The sequence below is a fragment of the Pezoporus flaviventris genome, unplaced genomic scaffold (genome assembly GCF_033815535.1).
Source record: "Pezoporus flaviventris isolate CSIRO_AGI_PZ_B2104156 unplaced genomic scaffold, CSIRO_AGI_Pfla_v1 ptg000025l, whole genome shotgun sequence".
In the NCBI taxonomy this organism is placed as follows: Eukaryota; Metazoa; Chordata; class Aves; order Psittaciformes; family Psittacidae; genus Pezoporus; species Pezoporus flaviventris.
This window is the reverse complement of record NW_026892573.1, coordinates 34094389-34114081: the sequence shown is the minus strand read 5'-3', so window position 1 is coordinate 34114081 and position 19693 is coordinate 34094389. Positions and strand designations below refer to the sequence as shown.

At 54.3% G+C, this 19693-nt stretch overlaps 1 protein-coding gene across 1 annotated transcript; it reads right to left on the bottom strand.

Moving 5' to 3' along the window:
* Positions 1-8991: 8991 nt before the first annotated feature.
* Positions 8992-19461, bottom strand: P2RY2 (purinergic receptor P2Y2). Its single transcript, XM_061458098.1, has 2 exons — positions 19383-19461; positions 8992-12007 (listed from the first exon to the last, which is right to left on the bottom strand). The coding sequence occupies exon 2, from the start codon at positions 12001-12003 to the stop codon at positions 10927-10929; it is 1077 nt and encodes a 358-aa protein (XP_061314082.1). The 5' UTR covers positions 12004-12007; positions 19383-19461; the 3' UTR covers positions 8992-10926.
* Between the last annotated feature and the right edge of the window lie 232 nt (positions 19462-19693).

The following is a 19693-nucleotide window of genomic DNA, read 5'->3' as shown; positions in this document are numbered from 1 at the left end:
CCCAAGGCAAGGAACTGTGCTTATGGAGAGGTGATGGAGCACACGGAGCCCTCCTCCACCTCACAGAATCCTGCAGCACCAAAGCAGGGCGTGCTTCCGAGCTGTGCCGTGCTTTAACCCCAGCCAAGACCAGGAGGAGCAGGTATCCCATCGCTCATTCCTTTCCCCCTGTCCCTTTCGCAGTGGCCTCTGCCAGCGATGAGGCCCTGGGGCTTATGTAAATACACACACATCTATAAGCACAACATGCTTAAAACCCCAGATGTAGGTTTATATATAACACGTTTCACAATGCCTTTAAGAAGCCGCACTGCTGTTACCAGGATATCTCCAGATACCCACAGGAAATCCCTGGTCGGATGACAATACAAACCACAAAAGAGGCTCTTTGGGGTGGCATTAAACCACGTCCTTAAACCTGAGATCACCTGGGCTCCGTTTGCATGGCGCAGGGCAAACATTTGTCCTTCCTGGAAAAGGATTGCTTTGTCTCTCCCTGCTTTTTGGGACTGTTTCATCTGCAGCAAAGCAACCGAGCCTTTGCCGTGCTCTTTTCCAAGGAAAAGGGGTTTCTTACAGGCTTCGAACTGATTCCTCCTCCCACACAGGGTCCACGTCAAACGTGCATCCACTGGTTTCGCAATCATCCCGTTAACCCACAACTGGACTAAACCAACAGAGAGCTGGGGCTTGGGCAGGAGCAGGGCACAGCTGGGTGGTTGAACCAAAATCCAGGAGGAAAACAGGATTCTGGTCAAAGGAACAGTTTCTGGTGGGGGTTTTTAACCCTTGACTATTTCAGTTTGCTGGGTCCTCCTGAGGAGCAGGACTTGGGGTGCTGTGTGAGGAGAAGCTCCCCATGACCCGGCTTCAGTGTGAGCTTGAGCCCAGAACCCCCCCTCGTGTGCTGGGCTGCACCCCCAGAGCGTGAGCAGCAGCTCAGGGAGGGGATCCTGCCCCTCTGCTGTGTGAAGGGGAGACCTGAGAGCAGCTCCAGTGCCTAAAGGGGCTGCAGGAAAGCTGGAGAGGGGCTTGGGACAAGGGCCTGTAGGGCCAGGCCAAGGGGAATGGCTTGAACCTGCCCGAGGGGAGACTGAGCTGAGCTCTTAGGCAGAAGCTCTTCCCTGGGAGGGTGCTGAGGCGCTGGCACAGGGTGCCCAGAGAAGCTGTGGCTGCCCCATCCCTGGCAGTGTTCAAGGCCAGGTTGGACACAGGGGCTTGGAGCAAGCTGCTCTTCATCCCAAACCAATCGGTTTCTGTGATTCTGTGGCAAAAATACGAGTGTGGAGGGGTTTTTTTTGTTGAAAAAGTGTCTTTTGGAAGGGAAAAGACAAGTGCTTTGGACCAGGAAAGAGGGGAAGGGGAATTATCCTGCACCTCCCAAACAAACCACTGCATTTTGGAAGAAAAGAATCAATATCTCCCAAACTTATGGTGTGTTCTGGGAGTTGGGTTATTCCTTTTCCTCCCCCCTTCACTATCTCCATCCTCAGTTAACATCAGTATGTGAGCAGCAGAACAGCTCTTTGGGGGCAACCTTTCTCTCCATCAACCCCTGGCTCTCTGTGGTGCTCCCCTGGCCTGACTCAGCCTCCGTGGACATCGTTGGCCACATCCACGGCCCTGGGCTGTGAATGTCCAGGTTAATCATTGTGCCATCACTGGCCTGGCTTGGATCGTGTGTCCCACAAAGCAGCTCCTTCTTGGGAAGCCCATCAGTGTGTTGGATGGGGCCACCCAGGTCAGGGTGATGGAGCAATCCTATGGGATGCGCACCTGGAAGATGAGTCATAGAATCGATCATAGGATGGTTTGGGTTGGAAAGGGTGTTAGGATGCTGCAGCTCCAACCCCTGCCACGGGCAGGGACCCCTTCCATAGAGCAGCTTGCTCCAAGCCCCTGTGTCCAACCTGGCCTTGAGCACTGCCAGGGATGGGGCAGCCACAGCTTCTCTGGGCACCCTGTGCCAGCGCCTCAGCACCCTCCCAGTAAAGAAGGTCCTCACGGGGTCCTGAGTTGTCTCATGGAGCAGCCCTAACCTGGAGCTGCGCTCGCCGCTGTTCCATCTCTTCCTTGTGGGTTCACCCAGCGTTGGGTAGCTCATGGCCAATGTCTTTCCTAGGACAGGCATTAAATCACCCAACCCAAGCATTTGATGCTCCAAAGCAGGGAGGAGGAGAGCCCAAAACCCATCGCAGAACCTCATCGGCAGATCGCTGAAGCGGGGAACCCGAAGGGGCAAAGCTCTCTTCCTCCATCTATGGGCAACCAAAGGAAGAACAGCAGCTACAGAGGAATTTTCCCATCACCTTCATCCCAGCTTCCCTCAGGAGCTGCCTGAGGAGGGACCCTAACTCAGAGCTCACTGGGATGAAAATGGCAGTATTTTGGAGATGGGGTGGGATTTCGATGCTAGAAGGTGTCAGGCCAGATGCCAAAGGCGGAGATGGATTGCAACATCTGGGAAGTATTGCCTGGGAAAGGGTGATGAATTTCTAGGAAATGATCCCAGAAAGCCTGGATGAGGCTCAGGACAGTGGGATATTAATCACAAACTGGAACTGGAGCCCATGGGACATGGGCCCTCACCACTGCCCGCAGCCCTGGCTGGAGGCATCATCCATATGGCTGCTGCTTGATTCCAGCCCCACAATCCCCAAGATTCCCACTTTCCCCAGCACCAGGAGCTGACCACAGAGGGGTCCCCAAGCCCAGACCACCCATCCAGGAGCCCACAGCTCATTTGCCTAACGAAGAGCAGATGGGGAGGCACCAGCAGAGAGGCTGCTCCAAGCCTTTTGATGCTTCCTTGGCAAGCCCCGTGTGGTTCCTCGGATGCCTTCCCGCGTGTGCCAGATGGGATTCGTGGCCGGCACCGGCGTGCAGATGGGATTGGGAAAGCTGAAGTCAGTGACAGCGTGGTGACAGCGATGCCACCCACACGCTGCCCCCACTGGGTTATTTTTAAGGCTCAGCCCCGTGAGGTAATCCTGGGAGGATGCTGGAGGACGAAGGCATTGGAATATCAGCATCTTGGGGAGCACAGTGCTTTGGAGGCTCTTTGGGGGCAATTCCTGTCATTGGACATCTCCCAGGTGGCTGGATAGGCTTCCTGGAGAAGCAGTGAACAGGAAAAGGCATTTCTGGGTCATGCACCCATGGACCCCCTTGGGATGCAGCTCTGGGGTGCGCTGTCGTGTCCAGGATGCTCTGATCTTGGAACCAGCCCTGTTCTGAGCAGGGCTTGGACTGAAGGCTTCCATGAGTCCCTTCCCTAGATCCTGTCTGATCCTATCTTGATGGGCTCGGGGCAGCCACTCCAACGGGGTGCCACCAATGCCACCACTCTGCCAGAGCAGGTCCCCTGGTCTCCCATAGGGCCGGCAGAGGGGCTGCTGGTCTCCTACTGCCCTTCACTGATGCTTGGAGGTGCACTCAGGTGGGGTGCGTACCCCTGGGGACATGGACCATAGGAAATGCATCCTCTCCTTGTGATCATGGGTCCTCCACAAGGGGGCAAGGACATGCAGTAGGGTCTGGGGTGCCCAACTGCTCCCTGAAAGCCAGAGAAACATCCCTTTCTCCCAGTGTGAAGGTTGAGGTCATTGAGTCCTTGGCGCAAGGAGGTCCAGAAGCAGCATTACCCCAGTGTGAACATCCCCTGAGAACCCTTTCCTTTGTGTAGCCTTCCAAATCGCACCGTGCAGTGACAGGATCATACCCAAGAGCCGGCCAACCCCAGGAGTTAAGAACCAGCTTTGCAATCCCATCCCAAGGTGCTCAGGCCCGTTTGCTCTTCAGGGACTAGATGGACCCGTTCAACAGGCCATGAGGAGCCAGTGCTCTGCTGGGGCATTGCACCCACACCCTATATGCAAACAGGCTGTGTTGGCACCCAAGTAGCATCTTATCCTGCTGCCAGCCTGCAAAATGCTCTCAGTCACGAAGCAGGAGCAGGAGAAGAACCGCATCCGGCTGGGGGTGGTGGAGCTGTTCACCTAACAAGGGTCTTAAGGAAGGCATCATATCCTGGCAGAGGAGGTTTGCAGGGACCTGCTAGAGCTTGGTTTGCATCCCACATCCTGGTGCTGGCTCCCAGCCTTATTAATGGCATTGCAGGAGTGCTCAGGGGACCAGAACAGAATCAGCATCCCAGCCTGGTTTGGGTTGGAAGGGACCTTAAAGCTCCTCCAGCTCCAACCCCTGCCACGGGCAGGGACCCCTTCCACTGGAGCAGCTTGCTCCAAGCCCCTGTGTCCAACCTGGCCTTGAACACTGCCAGGGATGGGGCAGCCACAGCTTCTCTGGGCACCCTGTGCCAGCGCCTCAGCACCCTCACAGGGAAGAGCTTCTGCCTAAGAGCTCAGCTCAGTCTCCCCTCGGGCAGGTTCAAGCCATTCCCCTTGGCCTGGTCCTATAGGCCCTTGTCCCAAGCCCCTCTCCAGCTTTCCTGCAGCCCCTTCAGGCACTGGAGCTGCTCTCAGGTCTCCCCTTCACACAGCAGAGGGGCAGGATCCCCTCCCTGAGCTGCTGCTCACGCTCTGGGGGTGCAGCCCAGCACACGGGGGGTTCTGGGCTCAAGCGCACACTGAAGCCGGGTCATGGGGAGCTTCTCCTCACCCAGCACCCCAAGTCCTTCTCCAACATGATGACCGGTCCCGCAGTCCACCCATGGATGAGGCTGTGCAGAGCAGTTCACAGCCCAGGTGAACGGCTGACCGGTGATATCTTTCCAAACTAATCCCATTTCCAAATGCAGAGATGGTGGCAAATCCCCATCATGAAGGACACGTGCCAAGGACCTTCCAACATGGGCATCAAATGGCCACCACCTGCATTCATGCACTTGGGCTTGTACTTGTGCTCCTTCCCCAATGGTGGTGGCCATCTGGCTTCCAATGCACTGGCTCCAGTTTGGATGAGTAAAGGATGCTAAAGAAGGATCAAACCTTTATGTGTGGGCAGGGTCAGAGCTGGAGCAGCGTCTGGATGAAGCACACATGGTGAGCAGGCTCTCTCCTTGCCCTGAAAACCACAGGTCACGCGAAGAGAGGCTGCTGCTCACGCAAGGGAAGCTTCAAAGCAAATGGAAAACATCTCCTTTTCCTGGAAATCCCGATGGATGGAAGGCAGGACACTGCCCCATCACGGGCACAGGGACCTGCTTCTGGCATCCCTATGCTCCCAGCGCTGTCCTGGGGCTCTGCTCCCATCCCTTGGTGTGTTCCCAGGGCATTCCCTGGCATGAGGGACCCCGTTTTGCCCCGGGTTGGACATGGGGACCCCTGGTTGCCACATCCCCTTAGCACCAGCAGAGGACTCTGCTGCAGCAGGGTTCAGCCTATGCAGCTGAAGGGTTTCCCTATCGAGCATCAGCGCAGGATGAGCTTTGCGCTATGGGGACCACAACCACGGTCTTCCATGCATCTTCTACCCCTCTCCAAGGTCTCCCTGTGGTCATCCCCCTGGCTGGGATCTCAACTGGAAACCCCCAACCCCTTTCTTTACAGTTCAAGGGTGGGATCTTGGTGGTTTGGGGGCTCCTTCACATTATGGAGTGTGGGGGGAACCTGGAAACGGGGCTGCATCCAATGGGGCTGCAAAACCCACCCAGTCAAGATGTGTTCTGGGGGAGCTGCTTCAGTGCATCCCGTGGATGCCTCCAGCACCAAGCTGAGACCTTGCAGCTCATCTCCAGGGTGATGAGCCCCAACCAGGCAGCTGGGAGGGTCTGAATTGATGCTGTTGTATAAATAAGGATGCTTTGGGGTGCAGAGGGCTGGTTTGGATGCTTCCCATGCCAATGGGGAGGAAGGCACAAGGCAGGGCTGAGGCACGAGGGCTTAAACCCTTCTCCTCTCCTGAAGTGTGGGAAGGATGCTTTGTGGGCATGAATGTGCTTCTGTACGTGTGGATGTCTGCATTCCCGGTGGGACCGCTTCCCCAAAACACATACCGAGGTGCTGGTGTTTATCCAGTGCTTAAAACTGCAGGGATTTGGGGAGAAGCCAAAAAAAGAAAAGGCTATTTTCAACTTTCTGTCTTTCCCCAGCATTTATTTGCCAAAGAGTCTGCAAATATTGGTATTAAACCCATGGAAGCCTTGAAATAAACTCCTCTCAAAGCTGAGTGACTGGTGTGTCCCTTCCAACACCCACTGGTTTGGCTGCTTCCAAAGCAAATGCTGCCTTGGCCCATGCATTTGGGGAATTTCTGCTATAATATGATTAAAGTATGGGATTTGGGAATCTCCTCCCTTTGTTTGAGCGCAATGTCGGTCTCCTGGTTGATTTTGGGGTACCATCTTTCACCTTTCCTTGCTCATCATTGATGGGGTGATGGACAGCTTCCCAAGCCATCCCCAGGCTAGAGCGGGGGGGGGGGGGGGGGGGGAAGTGGTTGTGGTTTCTCTGTTGTCTAATATAAAGGTTGAGCTGTTGAGAGAGGGTCCTTTGGCTCTTTATCCTTTCAGTGGTGAGCTGTTTTCTATGAAACTCAATAGGGGAAAGCCATTATCCCTCTATTAAACTGTCCAAGTAGATCAGAAATGACCTGGAGGAGCAGACAGATTTGCTCTATAGAAAATCAAGCCTCAGGGAGGAAAACCAGAAGAAAAAAGAAGCCAGGACTCACTGCTTGAAAAAGAAGTGGACCTTTGGGCTACAACAGCCCCATGCAACGCTCCAGGCTTGGGGAATTGTGGCTGGAAACTGTTCATGGAAAAGGCCCTGGGGGTGCTGATGGATGGAGCTGAACGTGAGCAGCTTGTGCCCAGGGAGCCCCCAGCATCCTGGCCTGGATCAGCACCAGGGCGGCAGCAGGGCCAGGGCAGAGCAATGGAGCTGGTGCAGGGCCTGGAGCCCAGGTGTGATGGGGAAGGGCTGAGGGACCTGGGGGGTTCAGTGTGGAGAAGAGAAGGCTCAGGGGGGACCTGATGGCTGCCTACAAGTGCCTGAGAGGAGGATGGAGCCAGGAGGGGCTGGGCTCTGCTCCCAAGGAACAAGGGATGGGACAAGAGGAACCGGCCTCAAGCTGCACCAGGGCAGGTTTAGATGGAGCTGAGGAACAATTCCTGCCCCAGAGGGTGCTCAGGCATTGGAACAGGCTGCCCAGGGCAGGGCTGCAGGCACCGGCCCTGCAAGGGTTCACACCCCATGGAGACGAGGCCTCAGTGCCATGGGGCAGTGGTGGCCTTGGCAGCGCTGAGAATTTGGACTGGATGAGCTTAAAGCTCTTTCCCAACCTCACTGATTCAAGGATTCTATTCAAGCATCTTCCAGCAACAACATCCACTGCCTTCCTCTGCCAGATCAGGGGTCTGCTTCCTAGAAAGGCACGGTCTGGAAGGCAAAGCCTGGACTTGGATGCTGGGAAGCTCTAACACCAGTGTGCCTCCCTCCAGCCCACGTGGCAGATCCGTTTGCTTGGCAGGAAACCATCAATCTCAGAATTGTCTCTTCCTTCTCCCAGTGCCAAGAGATATTTAGAGTAAGAGGGTTTGGGGTTTTTCTTGTCTGTTTGTTTGTTCCCCCGCAGTAAATGCCCAAGCCCTGCATCCCCCGTCAATGGGTATTGCTCTTGCTTCCTCATCATTCTTGGGCTCGAGTGACTCACACAAGTCAGCGCTGCCACGGAGGAGTCATTGCAAAGGAAAAGGTTGGATGTCACCCACGAGCTAACGCTGCTCACATGCGAGTCCTGCGTCCTCATGGTGCTCACCCCGGGGAGGGGCTCCAAAACCTGGGCTGAACATCAAGAGGGGTTTTCAGGCAGTGTAATTTAGGATGTCTAATTCAGGAATGTGGGGGCTTGCAGCTATTCCTTTGGCTTCAGCTTTGCGTTTTGGCAACCGTAACGGCTAGAAAGTGCTTTAATAGGGAAAGCAAAGAGGAGCTTTCATCAGTGGTGCAGGGACCGTGAAGCGCTTCTGTCACACACCACAGGGCGATGGGCAGTGACTGTGTCTGCATCTTAAAGGTATGGCTGGGAACGTGCAGTTCTGGTGTTCCCAACATAAGAAGGACATGGAGCTGTTGGAGTGAGGCCAGGGTAGCTCATGAGGATGCTCAGGGGCTGGAGCAGCTCCTGTATGGAGCCAGGCTGAGAACACTGGGGTTGTTCAGTCTGGAGAAGAGAAGCTGTGTGGAGACCTCAGAGCAGCTTCCAGTGTGTGAAGGGGGCTGCAAGGATGCTGGGGAGGGACTCTTCATCAGGGACTGCAGTGATAGGACAAGGGGTGATGGCTTCAAACTGAAACAGGGGAAGTTCAGGTTGGAGATAAGGAAGAAGCTCTTCCCTGTGAGGGTGCTGAGGTGCTGGAATGGGTTGCCCAGGGAGGTTGTGAATGCTCCATCCCTGGCAGTGTTCAAGTCCAGGTTGGACACAGGGGCTTGGAGCAAGCTGCTCCAGTGGAAGGGGTCCCTGCCCGTGGCAGAGGTTGGAGCTGGATGGGCTTTAAGGTCCCTTCCAACACAAACCACTCTGTGACTCTATGTGATCAGGGGTAAACTGGCTGCAGAAATCAGCTTCAGGATGACAGGGAAGCAGTTTGAGCTGTGGACAGCTGCATCCAGAGCTTGAAACCCATCTATGCCATTCCACAACCCAGTGTCCACCCGCAGCATCCCCTTTTCGTCACATCTCAATGGGGCTGCCTGAGGAGTTCTCATAGTAGAAATAAATTTATTTCCTACAAGAAATCTGAGGTGTTTGCACGTTACAAAAATAAAAATGTACAGTCAGTGTCCCAAACCCCACCTTTCTCTTTAGTATAAGTTAGTGCTTTTACAGACAAACAAACAATATATGTACATTTCCAGCTGGTACCTCTCCCACCACTCTGCATCTGAACAGTGCCACCAGCTTGTGCAGGATCGGGATCACACAGGGACCCCCTTGATGGGCCTGCAGTGAACTCTGTGCTCGTTGTAGTTGAGTTATTCAGAGCACGTAACTTGGTGTTCATGCTGCTTTTTGGCATGTGGAGGCCTGGAGTAGTTTGTACCAGCTCAGAGCTTCAGTTGCATTCATTTCTCCCTATCATATCTCACCTCTGTGACTTTGCCGTGATCCTTCCCATAAAGATCCCTTCACAGGCACAGGGAATAAAAGGCGCTGCCACAGTGCAAGCCCTATCTTAACGCAACCCCATCCTCTCGAAGATGGGATGAATCACACCACAAATGTCCCATTTTACTTTGCTGATGTGCCCAGAGCTGAGATAATCCCTTCCTTTGCCTCCTGTGGTTGGGACAGTGTTGGTTGGGACGGGAGCCCTCCATAGGACCACGTCTCCAGCAAGCCGGGACCACAGGAACCTCCCCATTAACCCTCAATGGTCCCAATCACCCTGGTTTGAACTCCGGTCGCGTTGCGGTGTCTCTTTATCTTCACCAAACCACTTCACAAGATGGCAGAGGCTTAAGAAGAGGTCTGAGGAATGGGTCTAACCCAGGATCAAAGGTTTGCCTGAGCCTAAAATAGACCCAGGGCTGCTCTTACAAGAAGCAGAACAAGCAGTTTCCAGTTCTGGGGTGAGGAATCAGCATCCTCGTGGCAAGGCTGGGCAAGGAACCCATGGAGCTGGGCAGGGGGGCTGGAACTGCATGATCTCAAGGTCCTTTCCAACCCTAACTATCCTATGATTCGATGATAATTATAGAGAGAAAGACCAATTGGACCTTCTGCTGAAGTGTTTTACGGGTATTTTCTCCCTTTTACTTTGATGATGGGGGAAGCAAGGTCAAATCCAGACAGGACTGGGCTTAAGCTTAGCACCATGCTTATTGGCATGGCTCCTAAACCCAGGGAAGGTCAACACTGTCAGTAAGGGATATGCTGACTGGCTCCAGCGGAGCACTGGGATTATGGGGAGGACAGACAGCGGCATCTGGGCAGCATTTTGGGTCCCACCAAGCTGCTAAAGGTCACAGAGGGCTGTCACCTCCAGCAATAAGGATATGTCAGCATCAGCCAAGGGGGTGACCATCGGTCTTTGTTTCTTTGCTGGAAACATGAGTCAGTAGTAAGGGGGTTAAAAACAAGGCATGAAGAGCTCACCCTACTCTTTATGAGCTGGAGATGATTATTAAAGTCAGCAGCTAAAAGGAAGCTGTGGGCCCCTAAAAGCTTTTCAAGGGTGGATGTCGCTGTTGGGAAGCACTAATGGGTCTTTGGGAAGATGTTGACCCCACTGGAGAAACCTACAAGGGACCTGCTTGATGCTACCAGTAAGCTCCAGTGGGATGGAAGGTCCAGCAGCACCCTTTGCAATGGGAAGCCAGCCCTTGGCCAGGAACTAGGAGTGCCCTCCCTGCTCTGCCAGCAGATACCAAAGCTTGAAGCTGAGAAAGCATCTTTCCAGGGGCACGAAGCTGTGAGAGACCCGTTCCCATTGCATTTGCGCTCGACTTTTTCATGGACCTGTTTAGCAGAACCTCAGCTGAGTCCTTTCATCAACCGAAAGCCTTTGCTCCTTTGCCAAGGCACAGACTCCCTGCTGCCTCCGTGCCAGGGAACCTGGAGAAAGGCAGACGGGTTTCTTCGGGGGGACCTTTTGCACACAGCTTTTCTGCTTTAGAAAATGACCTAAAGCATTCAGGAAGTGATTATCTTGGAGCAGATTCGGCCACCGTGACAGAGGTCACCCAGCCTCACTGGTGGAGAGATGCTATTCAGTGTTGGCCACAAAGGCAGGCTTGGAGGAAGAGGGTGATATGGGGTTTGTGTGTGCGACCACAGCAGCATCTTCCTGAAAGAATACATTTGGAAGAGCAACAAGCAGAGGAGTGTGTTTAAACACAGACCATGCTGAAGTGTGTCAAAGCCAAGGCACCACAACCATCAAAAGCCTTGGGCCCTGAACTTCCCTTCACCTGGGATGAACCCTTCTGCCGTGGAGATGGTGCTGGTTCTGCTGGAGCAGAGCTAGGATTTCACATCCTTGGACAACGTGTCCGTGTCATTGCTGTTTTCCAGGTGACTGTTGGGCACGATGCCCAATGCCATCTCGTGCGGAGGCTTCCCTGGCATCTTGCTGCTGGCGAACTTCATGAATCGTTGTCCTGCTAAGAAATACAATATAGGGTCCAAGCAGCTATTGGTGCTAGCGAGGGGACGAGTCAACTTGTAGGCTAAATTGATGGCATTGAGGGTCTGACAGCTCAAGTCCCAGCTCCGGAAGGAGTAGTATAAGGTACGAGTGACATGGAAAGGAAGAAAACAAACGATGAAGACCATCAAGACAATAACTATCATCTTGACCGACTTCTTCTTGGATCGGGATAAACGGGACATCCCCCGTGTGGGCTGCAGCAGCCTCCGCGCCATGAGGCAGTAGCAGATGATGATGATGAGGAAAGGGATGCAGAAGAGCAGCACCAGCATCACCGAACTGTAAATGACAAACTGGCCAAAGAGGTCTTTGCTGGACGTGTCATGGCACGTGACGGTGTCACGCTTCACGCTGGTGGTGACGAAGAAGAGCACGGGTGACTGGCACACGACAGTCACGACCCACACGATGACTGACACCCTCCGGGCGTAGCGGACGTGGCCCCACTGCAGTGACTTCAGTGGGAAGCAGATGCCCAGGAAGCGATGGATGCTGATGCAGAGGAGGAAGAGGATGCTGCAGTAGAGGTTGGTGTAAAACAAGAAGCGGACTATCTTACACAAGCCCACGCTGAAGGGCCAGTTGTCCCCCATGGCATAATAGTACACCAAAAGGGGCAAGGAGACCACATAGAGTGTGTCAGATATGGCCAGGTTAAACATGTATGTGGTGGAGGCGTTCCAGGTCTTGATCCTGAAGATGAAGAGGTAGAGGGACAGCAGGTTGAGGAAGAGCCCCACCACGCACACGATGCCGTAGGAGACGGGCAGCAGGACGTACTTGAAGTCCTCATCAAATATGCACTTGTAGACGTTGTCATCTGCAACACTTGGGTCCAAGGAGCCGTTGATGAGACTGGTCCAGGCTGAAGGAGTTGTTAGGTCCGCCATCGCCCTGCGGGGGAACAAAGAGGCTGTAAGGACATAGAATCATGGAATCACAGAATCAGCCAGGTTGGAAAAGCCCTTTAAGCTCATCCAGTCCAACCATTCCCAGCCCTGCCAAGGCCACCACTGCCCCATGGCACTGAGGCCTCGTCTCCATGGGGTGTGAACACTTGCAGGGCCGGTGACTGTAGCCCTGCCCTGGGCAGCCTGTTCCAATGCCTGAGCACCCTTTGGGGCAGGAATTGTTCCTAATATCCAGTCTAAACCTGGAGGTAAGGAGGTGAGGACATGGAGGTAAAGAGCCCATAGAGGAGGTGGGTTACATTAGAAAACCCCAGCACCACCATACTGCAGTACATTGAGTGGTCCATGCTGCCCTTATTACTATATACTATTACTATACCCTTCCCTTCTTCTCCTGTAAAGGTGGCCGTCAACACTTGGCTGTGTCTATCCACAAGCTACCTGCAAGCATGTCTGGCAGACAGTGCCATCTCAGTGCAGGTGACAATGACTCAAGAGGTGGCAGTGCCTCCTGCCAGCATACCACATGCCCATGAACACCATGGCCTCATTGCCCTGGATGTTGACACAACCGAGGTAGCCCCTTGCATGGAGGACTTACGGTTGAGCAGATAAAGGGAGTTTTATTTATCCTCATTTTGCATCTGGAGCACAGGTGAATCATAGAGTCACAGAATGGTTTGGGTTGGAAAGGACCTTAAGATCAGTTCCAACCCCCTGCCATGGGCAGGGATGCCTCACACTAAACCATGGCACCCAAGGCTCCGGCCTTGAACACTGCCAGGGATGGAGCATTTACCACTCTCCAGCATCCTTGCAGCCCCCTTCACACACTGGAAGCTGCTCTGAGGTCTCCACGCAGCTTCTCTTCTCCAGGCTCAACAGCCCCAATGTTCTCAGCCTGGCTGTACCAAAAGAAGTGTGCTCTCCACCACATGGGCTCTGCCTGGCTTGGCTGTCGATGATGATGATGATGATGATGGGGTTTTTACTGCTGGGCTGATGGTGGCCACCTCGCTAGTTCTGCTTCCTGGCCTTGAGACGTGCTCTACAGCATGCCCACCACCGGTAAGCCTGTCCATGCTTGTGCAAAGCTTCTGCATGGAAATGCCAATTGAGACAAGCCAAATGGACTCAAAAAGAGTCTCTGCAGACACACAGAGCCCGGCAGTGTCTGCCAGCAGGGACAAGGGCCCTTTTGTGCACTGGGGACAGCCCATGACACATGATCTGAGCTCAGCAAACCCATCAGCCAGGAATCAAATTAAAGGGCATTTGCCTCCCTTCCTGTCAAAGGAGCTGGTTTGGTGTCACTGCTGTTCCCTGTCCCAGGGAGCCCATGGGAATGCGGTTACAGGGATGAATCCAGTGCATGAGCTTGGAGAGCGGGACCTACTGCAGGAGAAAAGGTTTGACTAAAGGGATGAGTGTGGAGGATGTGCCCTGACTCAAATCCCACCACGATTTTAGGTGGAAAAGAGCAATATCAGCCTTCTCAGCTACATAGTGCAGCTCTAACCTGGTGCCCCGATGCTGAGGGATGCCATGGGCATGCCCTTTCCTGCTAACAAGCAGCATTTCGACCCAGAGCTATCCCAAAGCTACCTCCAATTCAGGTCCTGCAGGGAAGAAGGCAGTGAGGGTTTCCTAGGAGCTGCCAACCGGGATGATCTCTCATTGAACAGAAGCACTATGGCATTAAAAAGCACCTTGAACAACTCATAGCTGATGGAGAAGGGGTGGAGCGATGCCTCCAGCCCATCACATTGGGATAACTCCAGCCCTTGCCCCAAGGACTGGACCAGAAAACCTATCCAGATGTGTCATGGAAACGATCCCTGATGATGCTGCCCCCATTTGGCTGCTCTTCCCCTTGGAGCAGACCACAGGCAGCGCTGGCTTCCCAAGGACGTGGGTAGAAACCACACGCACGCTCAGGCCCTGACTAATCCACAGCATCTGCAAAGCCCAAACACATCTTTAGGAACCTCTCTGGGGTGAACATGAGGAGCCAGGAGCTGATCTTGCTCTGTCCTGGCCCAGGGTTTTGCTTTTCCTGCACTCAGTTCAGCTTTGGTTCCGTCACCCTTCATCCCGCTTCCATCAATTCCTCAGCAATGGGGTTGTCCCTGTTGATGGAGGGGGTTGATGGTGCTGGGGCAGGAAACCCTTTCCAGCTGCTTTCCTCCTCAGTTTCTTCCTTCCCTTGGAGCTTTGCAGACCTGTGGTCAACGAGACAGAGGTTGCCACAGACTTGGCAGATGATGAAACAGGTCATGCAGGCCACAGTGACCAAGAGAAGCCACACAAGATGCCCTAAAGGGTGCAGGGAAGTTACGGAGCTCCAGTCTTCAGCCTTGCATGTGGCTTATCCACGCCTTTGCATTTGCATTCCCCCTATCCTCTGCAGACAACCCATCACCCAGCTCCGAAGCACCGACGGGGGCAAGATCACGCCATCGTCCAGCCCACCAGCAGCCCCAGCTAGAAACCCCAACAAGGCATTTGAAACCCATCCATAAGGGATGGGGAACATCGTTCCAGCGTTCAGGGTAGACCAGGTCATGCTGTGACCACCGATGTGCCAAGATGCACCTCTCCATCTGCAGGACAAGGAGCAAACAGGGCTAATTGCAGAGCAAACAGGGTGATTACAGTGACAACCCCCCCTCACAAAGCAGCCTTGTCCTTGTTGTGCTCTCCCTCCTTTTCCTCCTGGAAATGCCAAAGCCTTTCTTTCTTTTTAGCCTTTTTTCCCCTATTTTTGCCTGGAATCCCTGGACAAAACCTGCTGTGTCTGTCGGGGTGGCTGCAATCCACCCCCTTCACCCGTCACTGCTGCATCTGCAATGAGTGAGCTGCAGAGGACACGGCCAAGGCACGTGAAGGCACAAGAGCTGGCAGCTGCCCTCGCCTCTGCCTACGGGCTGGGTGGCACAAACGCAGCTCTTACAGTGATGCATGAGCATCAACGAGGGGAGGGAGGGAGCAAGAGTGATCCGAGCAGAGAAATCCCTCTGTGACTATCAAAAGCCAACCAGCCACGATGCTTCGGTGAGGACCACCTGCATCTGCTGCACCAGATAACCTGGACATTGCCCTGCCCAGCTTCCTCCATGCTGGACCATGTGCTGGGTCTGGATGAACCTGTCTGCATCAGTTGCACTATCTCTCTCCAGCATGGCCTTGAGCCTGTTTATCCCATAGGACATGGGGTTTTTTCCCCAGAAAACAGGTACCATCAGCTGTAGTAGATGAAGGCAGCGTGGGAGAGGAGCCCTGCAATGAGAGGAGACTAGCAGGTCAGTGCTGTAATCACAGCAGCCACATGGCCTCAAATATATATACCCACAGGCATGTGCATGTGATGCCAGCATCCCTAAACAGCTCCTGGGAATATTTAGATGAGTCAATATGAAGAAGGAGGGGGCTGTCATCAGAGAAGGTCCCGGGCAGCTGAGGGATGGGTAGCACCTACGGCCAGCACAGGGGGATCATGTGTTGGACACTGAATCTCCAAGTAAAGAGCTTTAATCCTGGTTTCTGCCCCACTTCTCAATGTTCCTGGTGCCATCCCAGTGGTCAGCATTGATCCGTGGTGGTTTCTGCTCGGGAGCCTGCTAACGAAGTCATGAAAGCAAAGTGCAACCATATCACAACTGCCATGAATATGCTTTTTCTTTGGGGGGGGGTGGGGTGTCTGATGAGATTTAATTGACCTTCCCCAATAATTAATGGGGATTAGAATAATAGAATCCTAGAATCCCAGCCTGGTTTGTGCTGAAGGGACCTTAAAGCTCACCCAGCTCCAACCCCTGCCACGGGCAGGGACCCCTTCCATAGAGCAGCTTGCTCCAAGCCCCTGTGTCCAACCTGGCCTTGAACACTGCCAGGGATGGGGCAGCCACAGCTTCTCTGGGCACCCTGTGCCAGCGCCTCAGCACCCTCACAGGGAAGAGCTTCTGCCTTATCTCCAACCTGAACTTCCCCTGTTTCAGTTTGAACCCATCACCCCTTGTCCTATCACTCCAGTCCCTAATGAAGAGTCCCTCCCCAGCATCCTTGCAGCCCCCTTCACACACTGGAAGCTGCTCTGAGGTCTCCACGCAGCTTCTCTTCTCCAGGCTCAACAGCCCCAATGTTCTCAGCCTGGCTCCATACAGGAGCTGCTCCAGCCCCTGAGCATCCTCGTGGCCTCCTCTGGACTCGCTCCAACAGCTCCATGTCCTTCTGATGCTGAGGACACCAGAGGGATGGATGAATTCACCAGTAGGACCTCACAGACTCAGCCCTTTGTCCTGTCAGTGTGAAGCGCTGGGAAATCAAACCCATGCTCCAACTGCAATCACAGCTCCCATCATTGCACCCTGGAGGTCAAAACCACCATCCAGTGCCTGCATCTTCCTCATCGGCTCCTTCACAACAGTCACAGTGGGAGGGTGGGTGTTCTCCCTGCCCTAATTTATAGGCTTTCCGTAGACTCATCCAAATCCTCCCTCCGGATCCGGAACTACCGGAGGCGCTGGGAAGCAAACCCCTGGCATCATTTTCCTCTCCTTTGGGATCGTGGTTGAAACCCTCCACAACCCAAAGCAAACAGGCGGCGCGTCCGGATGCTGCTGAGCCCGTCTGCTTGGGAGACGTGAGATGGGACCAGGCTGACATTTGAGCCTGGCCAAAGAGCTTGGGTTTCAGCTGCCCTTTTCATTTGGCTCCTTTCTGCCACCTCGACCTTCAGTGTCTTTGTCCTCCAGGCTGGCTCTGGCCACCAGCGTGGGCTGAGGACATGCCCAGTGTCCTGGTCCCACCATCCCCATCAGCCTTCAATGATCCCAAGGCAGAATACATCCGCTATGCATTTCCAAGATACCCAAAAAGCAAGTTTTAAGCACCGTAAGGTGCTTCACCCATTTCCCCACCTAGGATCCCAGACAATATCCCTATTTCATCCCCTATGGGTCTGACCTCTTCCCCGTCCCCAAAATAACCAGAAACCCTCATTCCTCCCAAAATAAGCTTGTAAATAATCTGTGTTTTCCTTTTTTTCCCCACAAAAGCACCTTGGAGGTGCAGAAATGGAGCAGCTCCATAAAGCAGCCCCGTGCCTCAGTTTCTCCTCCTGCCCCCAGGCTGAGAAGCAGCAGAGCTGAGTTTTTCCCCATTTAAAGGCATTTTTATGGGAGATTTTCAGTTTCTTAAAGGGTTTTCAGGGGCTTGATCCAGGCTCAAAGAGGGACATGGAGTCTGGAGAAGAGAGAGAACGACTGAGAGAGAACTCTGTGACTGTTTGGAGGTCAAACGAAACGTTTCACTTCGAGCCAAATGGCTTTTTCCTTGGAATTTCTGGTTTTCCCCCAAGAAACTCCCTGGATTCCTCCCTGATTCAACCCCGCTTTGACCCTTTGCTTCCCAACTGGTACCGAAACCTCCTGCCTTTATCCACACCATGGGAGTCGATCCAGATTAACCAAAACTGTGGCTTTAAAGCCAACGAGAGAAGAGCATTAAAGCCATCGGTGCTCACACGTAACTAAAGCTGCCTTCATTGGGTTGAACCTGACTTGATTCCCAGCACGTCCAGTCTCTGGGGATGAATCCTACTGGAAGTAAATAACACCCTGGCCAATATTTAATCCCTTCATTAACATTTCCCTTCTTGCTACGGCAAAGGTGATGTTCCCTGTGTGCTTTCCCCTGCATCGCCTTCAGCATCCCATGGGCTTGGGGACAGATCCTATTTGATGCCCTAAACTTTGATTTCATTTATTGCAGGGGGAATTGCTCACATCCTTTAGGCTTCCCAGAGATAGAAAGGGGCCCTGCGCTGCTTTTGATACCAAGAATTGGACTCTGGTTTCACCCTCCATGACTTTCTGGTGCTCACCAGAGGAAGCAATGGTCAGACTGAAAGAACAACATGGGACCGGTTTCTGGTCGATCACCCACTTTTGGTAACTATTTTACCCTATAAACCCCATATCTGGGAGAATTAACATTTCCACAGAGACCTATCAGCCTCCTGCCTGGACCAAGGGAGTCACCCACCAACACCACCATCCGCCCAGCAAAACCAAACCCATCAGGGGGATGATAACCACCATCCGAGACTGGGGATAATGCAATTATCGGGCTCCACCACTGCACCAGCAGTTACTGGGAAGCCGAAGCAGCACCAAACCCCATAAAACCCCATGAAGGATGTGCTTTGGGGGATGATGTGCGGGGATAATCCTCCATAAGGAGCACCCCATGGGAGCAAAAGGGTCTTTGCTTCATGGACCGGTTGCTTTTAAGGCTTTAACAGGGGACAGTGCATTAGGAAGGGATGGCATGGCTGGCAGCACGCTCCGCTGCCAGCAAACTATTCATGGCTTTGGCTTTATGTCAATAACCAGAGATAAAAATCACACTGGGCAGAGACAGGGGAAAGGCACTCGGTGCCAGGACAGTTAAAGATCCTTTTGGGGGGTTTATAACCCACAAAATCCCAAGGTACAGCCACACTCCGGCACCCAGAAGTCTATTTAGGGCCTCCCCCTTTGCATTGGTGCTCTGCATCCCACCAGCTGAAGGCCGACGCTCCCTTTGCTGGGGTATAAATGAGGAAGAGGAGCTCGGGGTACTAACAAAAGGCCCTAATTTTGGTAGCAACAAGCCTTGTGCCAGGGGCACCGTCCCACAGGAGCGGGGTTGGCTGCTCCCTGCCCCGTGCACAGGAAGGCAGCGGGTTGCCAAAGGGGTTTTGCAATAAGCTGATAAGAAGAAGTGGAGCAGAAAGAGAAAGGAGATGTTTTGCCCTTAAAGCTGCTCCTGGGTGATGCCACCCAGCACGCAGCTACGGGGAAGAAGGTGGGTTTGGGGTTAGGAGCTATTAAAAGGAGTCAAAGGGTTTGAAGCCAGCGTCTCCCTGATCCCGGTGAGAGTTAAAGCACTGAATAGGTTACACAGGGACCCCAGCATGCAAAGAGGTGGAGAAACACAAGCAGGAGTAAAGCAGGGAGCCAGCTCCAGGGTGTGTACAGGAACCCCCTGACCCCCAGCCAGCGAATTCCCCCGGGAAGGGAGAAACCGAGCGGCAAAAGAGATTCTTGGGGGTTAATGCACCAGGAAAAAGAGGAGCCCGGGAGACTTCCTTGGGTGCTCCAAGTCAGCTGCAGCCCAGGCGGGGGGCTCGCTGCCCGATGCTGCCCCGAACACCCCGGTTTTGGGGCACTTTGGGGGCAGTTTTGGTGTCCCCCCCATCCGTGAGCACAGGGATGCGCTCCCACACCCGCACCCCGGGTCCCGTCCCAGTGTCAGGTCCTGCCCCGCACCCCCAAACCCCCCGGTACCCCCCGGTTCCCCCCCCCCCCGCTCACCTCGCGGCTCCCGGCCCGGCCGGTCCGTGCCGATGGCTCCGCTCAGGCTGGCGGCGGAGGCAGCGCCATGGCCCGGGGCTCGGTCCCACGGGTCCCGCTGCTGCCCCCCGGGGCCGAGGCCACCGCGTGTGAGCCGGGCAGAGGGACTGGGGCCGGGCGTGGGGCGGCACCGCCCGCCCCGGGGCCGGGAACGGGGGCAGGACCCGGACAGCACCGCCCTGAGCGGGGTTGGGAACGGGGCTGGGTCCGCCCCATCCCGGCCCTCCAGGGATGGGACTGGGACAGGAATCCCGCTTCGGGGACGCGGCCGT

Excerpts from the sequence above, each read along its gene's own strand:
- P2RY2 (XM_061458098.1), bottom strand. The coding sequence starts at position 12,003 with ATGGCGGACCTAACAACTCCTTCAGCCTGGACCAGTCTCATCAACGGC.